This window comes from Xiphophorus hellerii, chromosome 7 (assembly GCF_003331165.1).
Source record: "Xiphophorus hellerii strain 12219 chromosome 7, Xiphophorus_hellerii-4.1, whole genome shotgun sequence".
Classification (NCBI taxonomy): domain Eukaryota; kingdom Metazoa; phylum Chordata; class Actinopteri; order Cyprinodontiformes; family Poeciliidae; genus Xiphophorus; species Xiphophorus hellerii.
The window spans coordinates 28,644,005-28,656,830 of record NC_045678.1 but is presented as its reverse complement, the minus strand read 5'-3'; the positions used below and the strand labels follow the sequence as shown (position 1 = coordinate 28,656,830).

Genomic DNA, 12,826 nt, shown 5'->3' with positions numbered 1-12,826 from the left:
TTGATACTAGGGTCTCCAAAAGTGTCTGACAGCAGCACTACCCATTTCCCACCTGACTAGTTGCATTTGAAATACTGGGATCAATGGTCATTAGAGGAAGCAACATTTGTCATTTTAGTTTCTGTTGTCTTTCTAGCATCTTGAACTAGTCTTCACATTCTTTTCTAACATCAATACGACATTTTCAATCACACAACTGCTGCTTGCTGGATATTTTCATTTTTCAGACCATTCAGTGTAAACCTGAGAAGCAGTTTTAGAAATCATATAAAACTGCTGTTTCTTGAATTAATGGCACCCTGGGTGAGCCCATACTTCTGTAAATACCAACCATTCAAAATGCAAAAAATTATCTTTGATTCTGATTCAGAATAAAATGTAGTAATTGCTGATGCATGTTAACATTTTGTATTAAAGCTTTGTATTAGTATGCACTTTTCCTCTGCTTTTTCCTCTTCCATCCTTTACATTTTACAATCTGGACTTTTTATGACACCATTTATTATCATGGTGGACTGCTGTAAAGATAACTAGTGACACTAAACGCACTCCCCAACAGCAAATTTTGTCTTCCTAATACAACTCCTCTACCAAAGCAGCACGACACCAAATTTACATAATTTAAGTGTGCTGTATTTCAAATATAAAGCTTTCTTGTTTTATTTTGTGTTGTTCAAGAAATGTGTTTATCGGAGCTACAGCTTTAGTGCGCCAGATTCTGCAGCAATGACCTTGTGTAGGAGGAAGTATGCTCCAGCAGGCTCCTTTGTGTCTTCTTTTCTCTACAGAGTCCAATTATTGCTCAGCTGTAAGGTTTATTTAATATTATTAACAATTATTATTATAATGATGATATCTTTGCAATCAAGATATAATCATCATTTGGTTGTGTCCATCTTTTGTCTCAATCATTCGTCATCTTGCTTTAAATTTATAATTGATTATTGATCCCGAGAAGCCAAGTTCAAGGGAGAAGGTACAAAAATAATAAAAAAGGAACTTCTATCATTTTGAAATCAGGTGATGTGTGTGCTATAGCCAAACCTCCATTACTCTCGTCACTCAGTGACTGGTTGTGTCGCCACACATGACAGGTAGACCTGCTTTGAAGAAAAATGTTTAGAGACTGAATTTTTCATTGCTAATAAATTATGCAGTTTAGGTTCCCTATATATTTTTTTTTCTAACTACATTGGAAATACAAACCAATGAAATCAATAATGAGCCACAGAATAATTAAAGGTGCACACACAGGTAAACCAAGATAATAATAATATATTTTTACTTTACAATAAAAGCAAAGACAATAAAAAATAGAAGAAACAAGTAAAAATGAACATAGTTGATCTAGGGCTGCTAAATACTAGAAAACCTTTTGATAATAACCGATATTGCAATGACTATATCAGGTGTTTTTTCCTTTGCATCTGATACAGATGCAGTATCAGGGTAAAGGGAAGTGCGAAGGCGATTTATGTTCCAGAGATGGAAATATGCAAGATTATTAACATGAGATTGGAAAGATAATGTGCTGTCTAGGATGACACCCAGACTCTTAACCTGAGGGGAGAGGAACCTGTAGGAGTTGTTGATGGTGAGAGAGATTTTGTTAGCTTTTGATCATTTAGATTTCATACCAACGGGGAGAATTTCAGTTTTATCGTCATTAAGTTTGAAGTGAACCAAGATTTTACTTTAGATAGGCAGTTGGAAAAAGATGAGGCTGGAAGAATGGATTTACTAGAGAGGTAGAACTGGGTCCCAGTCACAAAATCATGAAAACATGTTAAATTTATGAACTATGGTCTGTGGGGAGGATGTAAGTGATGAAGAGGAGGGGCCGAGGGACGGAGCTCTCCGGGGACGACAGAGATGACAGAGGGAAGTTGAGATCTGAACGACTGGAGTTGGATGACCTAACTGCGACCTCAGAAATATGACTCGAAATTCGTCTGGTGGTGCAGGAAAAGTTAAGGGGGGGGAGGAAAGCAAAGAAATTGGTTGAATAGTCAGTTGAATAGAAGTGTGGAGGTATTCGGGTATCTGGTGATTGGGTGAGTTTGTTTCTGTTGTTTTTTTGTAACAGAATCACAGGGTTCCCTTCACTGGAACAAATAATACAGAAACCTCAGAGTCCCAGAGCATCAGTCGTCACATTACAACCTGACAGGACATTCCCAGCTTCCACACACACTGTCACGCAAACAGCTGAGGAAAGAAAACATAAGTTAGTGTCTCAATAAGGTCAAACATCAGTGCAGGTGTGCCAAGAAAGAAATTAAATCTGGTGTTTATGTTTAAGGACAGTGATTACCTTTCTCAGCTCTGAGCCACGATGCAGCCTTCATAGTAAGAAGTTCCCATTCAACCTTCACATCCTTTTGATATCCATGAAGCCAAATTAGAGCCAAAATGGTGCCCCACACTTTCCTTTTGGCCTAGTTCACCAAAATAAAAGAAAGGAATGTTGGAAAAATAAAAGAAAACCTAATATGGAATCTGTTTTTTCTTTGATTTTAAGTTCATTTTATGTTCTTTTCCTAATGTTTTTGCTGTAAAATGTCATGCTTCATTTTCCTGCTCAAATATAGCTCATCTTTTACGTGACGCCAACCCACCGATGAAGGCCTTGTTTTTACCAACTCCTCTGTGCTTTTTCCAAGAGCAGCAGCCAAACATGGATCAAGCAGCCAGCAGCCAGAGGCATCCTGCAGCGAAACGAGCTCCAGCAGTGGATCTCTGGCTGGCTTTGTGGGCCCACAGTCTCCTTTATCACAAAAAGATGTTTTTGAAGAGAATATCAAAAATTGAAATCAAAAACAGAACACCTTAAGCATGTTTACATAAATTTGAAAATACGATTATGCAGACTGCTGTTAAAAAGACAGATCCATCCTGCTGCTTGCTGGTACAGAATTAAAATTGTAAATCCAAATTGCATTTATAACATCAAACACTTAAAACAATCAAAAGAATCTTGTTTTCTTACCTGTATTTTCAATAGATTCACTTTGGCTCTTCTTGAAGCTGGAAGCTTTTGGTAAAAAGAAGAAAATATATATATATAATCGTTTTACTAAATTTAAACTTAAAATAAATATGAGCTCATTTTTACAACACACATGTATGCTTACAATGCCTGGTTGAAAAACATACTGAGCCCATGTCCATCTTTGCTGTCATTATCAAAACAAAATTACTTGTTACTGTGAGACTTTTTACCTCCGGTTTCAATAAATAGTTGTCTAAATTCAGGGGTTGATTTTTCTAGATTTTTCAGTTTGAGCTTATGCAGAAAAAGAGACACAGTTATTTCATGGCTTTTTACTCATTTGTAAAAAAAAAAAAACAAAAAAAAACAAAATGTGCACTAAATAGGGGGAATGTGGCAATGTCTTTGAACATTTATACGAGCCTTTCAGGTGATTACTTCACCCATTTAGAGAGATAAATACAAGCAAGCACAAACTAACAAATAAAATCACATGTTGAATATATATAAATTTTTAACCATGTTAAATAAACATCTGATATCCGTATGTTCCTTGATGTTGCTTACCTGAAAGTAGATTGTTTTTCCAAGCTGTTCCTGAAGATAAGAAATAGATTTTTTTTTTAAATACTTTACTCCTAATTTTTAAATAAAAAAAATATGTATGTAAATATAAAGATAATGACACATTTGGTGAATTAAATTAGCAAGGTGAAACAGTATAATAACTAATACAGCCAATGTACTACGGGCCAGATACTTATCCAGCAGTGCCCTCTGCAGGTCAAAATGTGATAATACATACAGATATAATACATGCATATAAAGGGAAAAATGTCAGGGCTTGTTGCTTACCAAACTTACTAGCTGATGTTCTTTTTCTGATAGACGAGCAAATGCGTCTGAAAACTAAAGAAAGAAGAAATTATTTAAAAGTCATTGTGTTTTAGCAAATAAAAAAAAACCATTTCTTTAACATTCCCAAGCTGTCTGACACACAATACTTAGTTTGATCTCTTAAAAAGGTTAAAATGTCAAAAAAGGTTCAAACTTACTGTTTTTATCGGCCCGTAAATCATCAAACATCAGACCAATCAAACCGCCGCGAAGCAACGGCACTGTACCAGAAAACAGTAAAGAGTTACACATCATTAGATAAAAAACATTACATTCCTGCCATGAAACAGGAAGTACCAACAAAAGGACCTCTGATCAGAATTATGTACTCAACACACAACATGTAACAATTTAAAAAATGCCTCTTTTCAGATTGAGCCACATGTAGCCACTCACTGTATGTAGGATTCTCCCTGTAGATCAGCGGACCTCGAACAGGTTCCCCATTGCTTTTGTCGACGGCAATGAAGGCGGTGAAGATGCTGCTGACTCCAGACTGGACACTGAGGTCCACCACCTTCTCTATTTCTTCAGCCAGCTTCCCGTCCTCCCTTTGCTCCTGCTCCAGGGAGCGGATGAGAGTCCGAGCAGCCAGCCTGTGGATTGTGGAGCTGCGCGGAAACAAAACAAATAATACATAAAATATTTCCCCTCATACATAGGGGGACAAAATAGCCCCATGTGTATTTTTCTGTTTAAATTTAAATTAAAAGCAACCATTATTTTTTAAACATAACATTTTATCACCAAAGTTGTTAATACACTACCAAGTGAATGGCATATCTTCTTTCAGGTCAAAGTCTAGATCACATGCAGGCTGTAGAGAGAAGTGCAGCTGGTTCTGACATGGATGACCCGCTGTGGTAAACCTCACTGTCAAACACCCATCAGCTGCTTCAGAACACTGAGAAAACACAACAGAAAATCCATGTGTTACTTTGATTGCACACCAAAAGAAAAGTACATTCATAGTCAATCCCAGAATTGTGTCGCTCCTTGCCTCTCTGGTGAGTTGAGCAAAAATCAATGACCTCTGACCCTGGAAAAGTGCTGTAAGTGGTGGAGACAGAGCGGTGGCAGACACACCCTCGGGTAAATCCCACGACAATGAAATGTCAGTGACGAGCGGCTGCAAGGCGAATCTCAGGGATTGCATCACCTGAGGAGAAATTTAAAATTTCTCTCAATAACTTAATCATATCTAAACTGGGAACATGAGTGGTGAGAGATTATCATTTTGAAAAATAAATTCAGGTTACCAGAAAAGCTCTTATGGCATCACTTTAGCTCTCTTGTAAAATAAAATAACAGACTTTAAACATTTCAATAGATTTTCAGACCTTAAGTTTATTTTTTGAATATTTGTCTTTTTTTCAGTGTGTGTAAATATCTGGGTTGAACTGTGTGACTTTTCGGGGAAAAACATTTCTGTCTGTGTGCAGAGTCGCCATGTGAAACTCCTGACTTGTGAAACTAAACACGGACTTTCAGATTAAAACTGAAGTAATTTCCAAAAAAATATCAGTAATGTAATCATTAATGATTGCCTCCAATTTATTATTTAAACTGATGCCACTAATTTGTTCTGTGTTCGGAGTTTATCAAAGTTTTTTTTTAAATTCTGTCTACCATTTGCATTTTTAGTGTTCTGTATTTGTTAATGCACTGAAGTTGCCTAAATAAAGAAAAACACACAACTAATTAAATGAAATTAAATTATTCTTAATGCAAAAAATAAACATGAGAATCTTTTCAAGTTATATCTCACTTTTGGTTGCATCCTTTCTTTCCCTATAATAAACTGAGCGTGTCCTCCTCCCTCTCTGGCCATCCCATTGATAAGTTCAGAACTGGCATCTTCTCCAATCCCAAAAGAGAAACACCTAGAGTACAGAAGCATATGCTTTCTACACATTTGTAAAATTTGCCACATTTTACAACACATAAAAATTAGACTGGTGTCCGGAGCTCGACACTATTGTTTTGTAGTGGTGTTTACCTGTGAAATTCAGAGTATTCCTTCACCTCATCCAGAACAGCTTTTGTGTAATTCACCTCACCATCAGTGAAGATGAAGAGCTAAAAATAAGAAGAAATTATTTAAAATTATAACCTGAAGGGAGAAAAAACTGTTTTCAGATGAAAAACTTTAGACATGATACAAAAAAAACTGGATCTGGCAAATTTTCATCTTGATCAGCTGATGATAACACTGCTGTTCTTACTGGTTTAAAGTGATGTTTTAGCATCAGAGAGGCAATTTAATAAGAAGAGCGAGGAAGCAAAGACAATACTTAAAAGACAACTGAATTTTCTGCAACATGTCTGCAGTTCATTCAGGCTGCGAGAAAGTCTAAACCAACTGCACAAAGTTGCCCTCTAATATCTTTTGAGCTTTCAACCTGCCTACTATGGATTTTGAAATCTCAGATTTAAACTACAAATCTGCACTTTAGATTAAAGTGTGTGTGTAATAAATGAAATCCCAACAGATGTTGACCACACTGAAATTTGAATGTTTTAATAAGCTAGGGCTTTAAACTAATCTGAACACATTAAAAGCTTAGTCATAAGTTGAAATATAAACAACACAATCCAATTAATGGCTTAATCTCAGCAATGTTTAAGGAGTTAAATAGAAAGATATGAATAATACCATTGCATTATATTATAACTTCACTATTTTAAATCTCACCCTTTTTTTCCCCCTGTCAATTATTTACTTGAATTACATAAATTTTTTAATTAAATAAACTTGAATACTTTAAAGAGTTGAAATATAAAAATTCCTAACCCCTGCAGTAAGTGAGAACTGTGCTATGCTTAAGTTTTCCTGCTAGTGTCAGCTTGCTGCCACATGTGTGTTTGTGCATTACTTGTCTGGGATGTTTAGGAATACAAGGCTGTCTGTAAATTTGTCGCAGAGGCTCCAGGATCTCCGATCCTCCCAGATTAGCGTCCATCTCCTCAACCTTTTTCATAGCTCGTTTAAGGTTCTTCTGATTGTACTTTGCGCTTTTACTGTTGGAGAAACAATGCACACTTACTGCAAGTCTGTAGATCTGTTGAATCAGATTATCTATGAATGTCCATATTAAACTCTTTCTGCATGTATTGGTCCCCCTGGTAAAGATGTGTAAAAAGCCTTAAAGTAAAATAATCTAATTGCAGTCATGTGTGCAATGTCACTTAAAAATAAAAATTGAACATATATAACCAAAGAATACAAAGTCCTACTGGTACAGTAAATGCAGGTTGTGGAAAGTATTAACTGCAGAAATGTCAATAAATATGTCAATCATTTTTTAACATAAGAGTTTCTCCTAACTAAATACATGTAGTTGAATTAAAGTGGAGATTTTGCCACCATATACATTTTTATTTTTTTCTTAATCTTAAGGCTTTTGGTGAATGTTTAGCAGGGGAATCAATAGAAGTAGCACTGTATGCACTGTCCGAACTTACGGGAAAACTTGTTCGTAATGATCTCCAAAACCATAAATATTGAAATAGCAGCCCATGGGTAAACTCTTCAACAGGAGCATCAGAGTGTCCTTCAAGGAAAAAGAAAAGAACATTAATGTCAAGATATGACTAGAGGGCCATAAGTCATAAAATGTTTCTTCTAAAAGATGACCTTGGCACTGGCTATGCGACTCTGACGACTTCCACAATATGTCGGGAAATCCATGCTCCCCGATCGATCCAGTAAGAACACAAACTCTCCACAGGAGTTAAAATTAGACATCACAGATTCAGGAAATTCAGGATACAGGCTCACCATTACCACTGGCTCACCCATCAGAGTGCCTGAAACAAATGTGAAGGCCACGTACCATCACAAGTTTGCTATTCCTCCTGTGATTGTATACAGCTAGTCAACAACATGGACAAAGTAAGCATTTAGTTTGAAAAACACCATCATAATTAGCTTTCCCAGTCGCAATACCAATAACGGATGCAAGTCTATTGATTTTTAGGCTTTGTGAATAATTGTTAAGCCTCTGACATTAGCTGGCTTGAACTGTTTTCGCACTCCAACATGCAAATTCACATTTGCAAGATAGGTGAGGCTTAAGTTCTACTTTTTTCTTTATTATTGTTTTTGTTTTCTTCGTTTATTTTTGTAATGTCTGATTTTAATAAATCTGTGCAATCACTAAAACTAGAAGTGGGAATTCAGCTTGTCGCTTTTTGACTCTGAATTTGTTTTCTTTAACCAGTTTTTTTGATAGACTCTGCAGATGTGAATTAGCTTATCATTAAAATCTGGTGCAGCACATTATGTTGTGACGTTTATCCATGATCTGTACATGAAAGTGTGTTACTTTCTAGGAATTATTATCCATGCAGACACACCCTCTTTAAAACTCAATTTGAGATTCCAAAATGAAGGCTTCATATTAAGATTTTTTTTTTTTAATCTGACAATTAAACTGTAACAGTAACACAATTAGCAAGAAAGACATGGGTCATGGTAGTGGCATTGCTCATGCTTGCTCTTTCACTTGACCAGGAGAGACAGATAATTGACATCGTAGTGGACTTTCAAACAGTAATGCCAACTGTGAAAATTCTCACTAATACATACTGCATAAAAAGGGCTCCTCATACTTGTGCTTTAGAGCATTAATTACAAAGATGGGTGGCTACAAATCTTTTACAATACTTCTAAGCTGTTTTTAAAGAGATGAAACATCGCCTCATCTTGTAAAAAGGATAAACAAATAATAAACCATCTCTACCCACCAGGTTTGGCAGAGGCCTGTCCTGCCTCCACCACAGCAGAGGGCCGGTGGGTATCTTTGTAATAAATCAGTAGCTCAATGTCTCTGTCAACCTTGTGTCCTGTAGCCAACTTCACCTATAGTTCAAAAACACAAAAATAGAATTAAAGTGATTTATCTTGTATGTACCAATCACACCCAGCAGTAACATCAGCTCTCTACCCACCGTGGCCTGAGTTTGATCAGCGTTGAGATACTGAAGAGGCTCCAGAGGACAACTGGACTCTATTTTAGAGATTGGACGAGGAGAGGACACTCTGGCAAAAAAGGACAGACTGTAGGGCACCAGAGAGGCTGGAACTGAGGTCACCTGGACACTGGGACCTTCACTACCTGGAAACATGAGACAGAACAGACATACAGTATGTTTTAATAGCGTTAGCACCATAAATTCACAGATACTGACAAAAATACGTCCACGGGTGTGCCTCCAATTAACCCAGGGTTTCCAAAGCAATTACTTCATCACTTGGGCTTCTTCTGACTGTTTAAAAATAGCTGTCATTCTGTATATTAACTTCTGATTCTGAAGACATTAAAAAAAATCACCTACATATCCTTTATCTCATTATTGTGGCATTTGGCAAATAGAAATAATTTTGGTAATTCTAGCTAACCTAAAGCAAAAAGAAGTTTGGTTGGATGCAACTTCTGCCAGTGAACAAAAGGTGCATGTGGCTTTTTCTTCTGCTTTCAACTGTTTGTCTTCCTTGAACAGAAGAAAGAATTAAGTAACTTGGCTCAGTTTGTTGACATTGTATTCTGCAAATATTTCATACTTGCAACATTTGTTTGGAGCTATTCTGCAATAACAGGAAATGACTACCTTGTGTTGCACAATAAAGCTGAACACTACACACAGTGGAAATTTCAACCACTGTATGGGCCTAAACTTAGCTAAAGGTAGAAATTCCCAGAAAAACTTCAGGATTTTTTTGTGTTTGTTCATTCAGCAGTTCAGTAATGTGTTAAAATTTACACCAAGATGGAAAAATGAGCCATTTATTCCTAAAATAAAGCTCAAATGTGACCTCATTATCCAACATTTTCTTTCACAGTGGAGGACAGCAGCAACTGTTTGAAGTTTGGCATTTTTAAGTATTTTGCTAAGTATTATAAAGTTGATTTCTGACTGTTTCCCTACCCTGAGGTTGGTATCGAGGGTTGAGAACAACAGGCAGACAGAACCTCAGCCCATCATCAGCCTGCACAGCCAGCTCAGTGACGTACTCCAGCCTGATGGAGGCGCTCTCTCCTGGAGGCAGATTGCCCACAGTCAGAGAGAAGATATCTGGACTCTCATCACTCTCCTCCAATTCGAATACCTTCTGACCAGAGCTCACAGCGTCGTCATACACCTGCCGAGCCTGGAGTCCACAAGAAACATGTCGGCAATGTCCACTTCACTGTGATTTAGCTCCATTATAGAGAGGACATTTGAGTCCAGCTCACCTGCTGTCTGTCCTTCACCTCAGCTACAATGTGTGTTTCTCCAATCTGAGCACTGAAATGACACACAGCAGCATCTCCAGGCAGAGGGAAGACAAAAACTGTCTCCAGAGGTTTGTCCTCCTTATTCTCGAAGTTCAGAGTGGAGACCAGGGTAGCTACGTGGTCCTTCACCTCCAGCAGAACATCAATGCTCTTCAGAGGAACTGAGAAAGAAAGATCTGATTGTTGCTGTCAAATGACAAAACACACTGAAACATTATTTCAAACTATCTTTGAAATCAGGCTTAATATTATGATTTGCATCATGGCATAATAAGATAAGAATTTTGTTGCTTCTAAATTTTGTTTCTAAGACTACAGCCATTCAGTTCTACCTAAACAGAAAAATGTCTAAAAAATAATTAATAAATAAATAAACTACAAATAAAGTTTTTGCACATTACCTGAATCTTTTTCAGCGGTCAGCAGACAACATAGATTGGACATTCTTCCTGAACTGAGTTTGTGAGAACGAAACAATTTATTGGAAAATTATAAATAAACACAAACCTAATTCGAGATTTAAACATTGTAACTGATTGATAGGTTAACATAAATGAAGGTTTACAGTGTTACAAATATGAATTTCTTAAACCTTTAAATCAGAAGGGCTCGTAGTGGTCAGCTTTGGACGCTGAAACTCTGTATTGTTTACTACATTTTAAAAGATAACGCTACACATCCTGGGCTGCTATAGTTAACCCAAAACACACATACCTTTACAACAACGTGCCTGTATTCAGGAGACAGGAGCAGTCAGCTCTTCCGAAGGAAGTTTTCTTGTGAATCCTTCAGGTTTCAGTGTCTGTTATTTACTCAAGTCTCGCACGGCGTCACAGTCAGTCCTCTTGGGAGCGCTCGTTTTAATACATGTGATTGGAGAAGGGGGCGGTGCTATTTCCCCGGTTCAGTTTACCATCCACAACAACCAGGGGGACAATAAATGGATTATTTCTAATTTTTACCAATAATCTCGACTTTTACATGAATGTATTAAAATGAAACTATTCTAATATATTTAGATTTTTTTAATTTATCATTTAAGCATTTAATTCTTCGGTTAATAGTCTACTTTGAGGGTTCCCTTTATTGAATTGCTTAAAAATATTCTCAAGAATTAAAGGATTTTGTTGAGTTTGACTGTCATGTGGCTTTACTTATTGACTGCCATGTGGCTTTACTTATAAGTGAGGGATTATGGATAGAATTTATGATCACTGTTAGTTATTTTAGTCATTTTTTTAGCATTGCTCTTTTAAACATGTCTTGTTACAGTTGTGTTATATCTATTTGGACTGGGTCTTACTTGGGAGTTAAAATTCTAAAATGCATTCTTCGCGTCATTATTTCATCACAACTACTTTAAGGCTTAAACTTACTTTAAGGCTTAAACTTCTTTAAGGCTTAAACTTACTTTAAGGCTTAAACTACTGGAAAGATTGGAAAGATTCTCCCTTACCTTTGACCCCGGTTCCTTTAATGGTTTAACCCAGGCATGGACCAAATAGTCTTATAGGTTTGTATTCCTGCTGTAGGCTGCAATAATTCTGTAATTTGGTAACAGTGAGTTGTTTGATTGGAACTTGATGTTGTGAATGAGCTGGCAGACAGACGATGGAAATGTGGTAAGAAGAGGGAGAACAGGAGAGATCTCTGGTTATCTGGACTCAAGGAAAGAAGCTCTGCATCTCCTCAGGAAAGTCCTGGAGTTTCCCCTCAGAAGAACGGCCTTGAAGAGGACTCCATGAAATCTGCTGAGTAAATGCAGTGGAATCTGAGTAATTGTGATTTAATTAGGCCTGCCTAGGTGTGTTTGGTGATAACTGGTTTTATAGAGGACAGCATGTGAGGTCAGTGGGCTCAAAATGGACTGATGTCTAATTTATGTGTGGTGTTGAATTGTGAGTCTTTGTATGTGGTGGTGTCTAAAAGGTCTACAGCTTTAAAGCTAGACTTGAATGTGATGGATGGGTTGTGTGTTCAGTGTGTGAGTGAAATGTTTAAAATCTTTCTCTGAGTGAGTCCAGACCTCCAGATGTCATCCAGGTATCTGAAGTAGAACTTGGTTTTTTAATGCATTTCCTGAATCTTCTGTTTCCCATTGTTCCATGAAGATGTTTGCATATGTGGGTTCAAACTTCTTCCCCATGTTAGTGCCCTTGATCTGGAGGAAAAAATGATTCCCCTAATTGATTTGTAAAAGTTGGAGTAAAAGTTATCTGTTCTTCTACAGATAAGGAGGAAATATCTATAGAAAATATTTTCAATGGACTTAATGCCCTCAGATATATCAATATTAGTATTGATAGAATCTTCTGGTGAACAGAAGAAATTTGTCCAGTTAGGGTCAAGCATATAGGAAGAAAACCAGAAAATGAGTTTTCTCACTTAAAGTAACTCAAACAGTGTAAGTGGAAGTGATCTATGGGAGGGGCCCCACATGCCAACCGAGTTTGGTGGGCGTAGCTTGTTCCCTTGATGTAGCTACCATTGATTCCCATTCATTTGAACAATTTCTCACTCAAAATATCTCAAAAATTATTTTATGGATTCTGTCTTTTATCTGCTTACACACACACTGCTGCTTACATAACCATATCACATAAGACTGACAATCACACATAAACTGAAACTGAAGGAACAGAATGAGAATAAAAAC

At 36.9% G+C, this 12,826-nt stretch overlaps 1 protein-coding gene across 1 annotated transcript; it reads right to left on the bottom strand.

The window, feature by feature from the left end:
* Positions 1-1,255: 1,255 nt before the first annotated feature.
* LOC116722796 (von Willebrand factor A domain-containing protein 5A-like) lies at positions 1,256-11,132 on the bottom strand. Its single transcript, XM_032567093.1, has 21 exons — positions 10,885-11,132; positions 10,572-10,624; positions 10,129-10,331; positions 9,821-10,043; positions 8,843-9,009; positions 8,639-8,753; positions 7,527-7,699; positions 7,355-7,443; positions 6,766-6,910; positions 5,889-5,968; positions 5,658-5,772; positions 4,890-5,048; positions 4,657-4,793; positions 4,286-4,500; positions 4,048-4,110; positions 3,848-3,901; positions 3,560-3,589; positions 2,990-3,034; positions 2,619-2,767; positions 2,315-2,438; positions 1,256-2,208 (listed from the first exon to the last, which is right to left on the bottom strand). The coding sequence occupies exons 2-21, from the start codon at positions 10,612-10,614 to the stop codon at positions 2,129-2,131; spliced, it is 2,409 nt and encodes an 802-aa protein (XP_032422984.1). The 5' UTR covers positions 10,615-10,624; positions 10,885-11,132; the 3' UTR covers positions 1,256-2,128.
* Positions 11,133-12,826: the final 1,694 nt, after the last annotated feature.

Bases quoted from the DNA above. Each gene is read 5' to 3' on its own strand.
- LOC116722796 (XM_032567093.1), bottom strand. From the start codon at position 10,614: ATGTCCAATCTATGTTGTCTGCTGACCGCTGAAAAAGATTCAG. The intron at 4,111-4,285 runs GTGAGTGGCTAC...TTTCTGGTACAG, and splicing joins CAGGGAGAATCCTACATACA to TGCCGTTGCTTCGCGGCGGT. The intron at 3,035-3,559 runs GTAAGCAACATC...TTTTACCAAAAG, and splicing joins GAAAAACAATCTACTTTCAG to CTTCCAGCTTCAAGAAGAGC.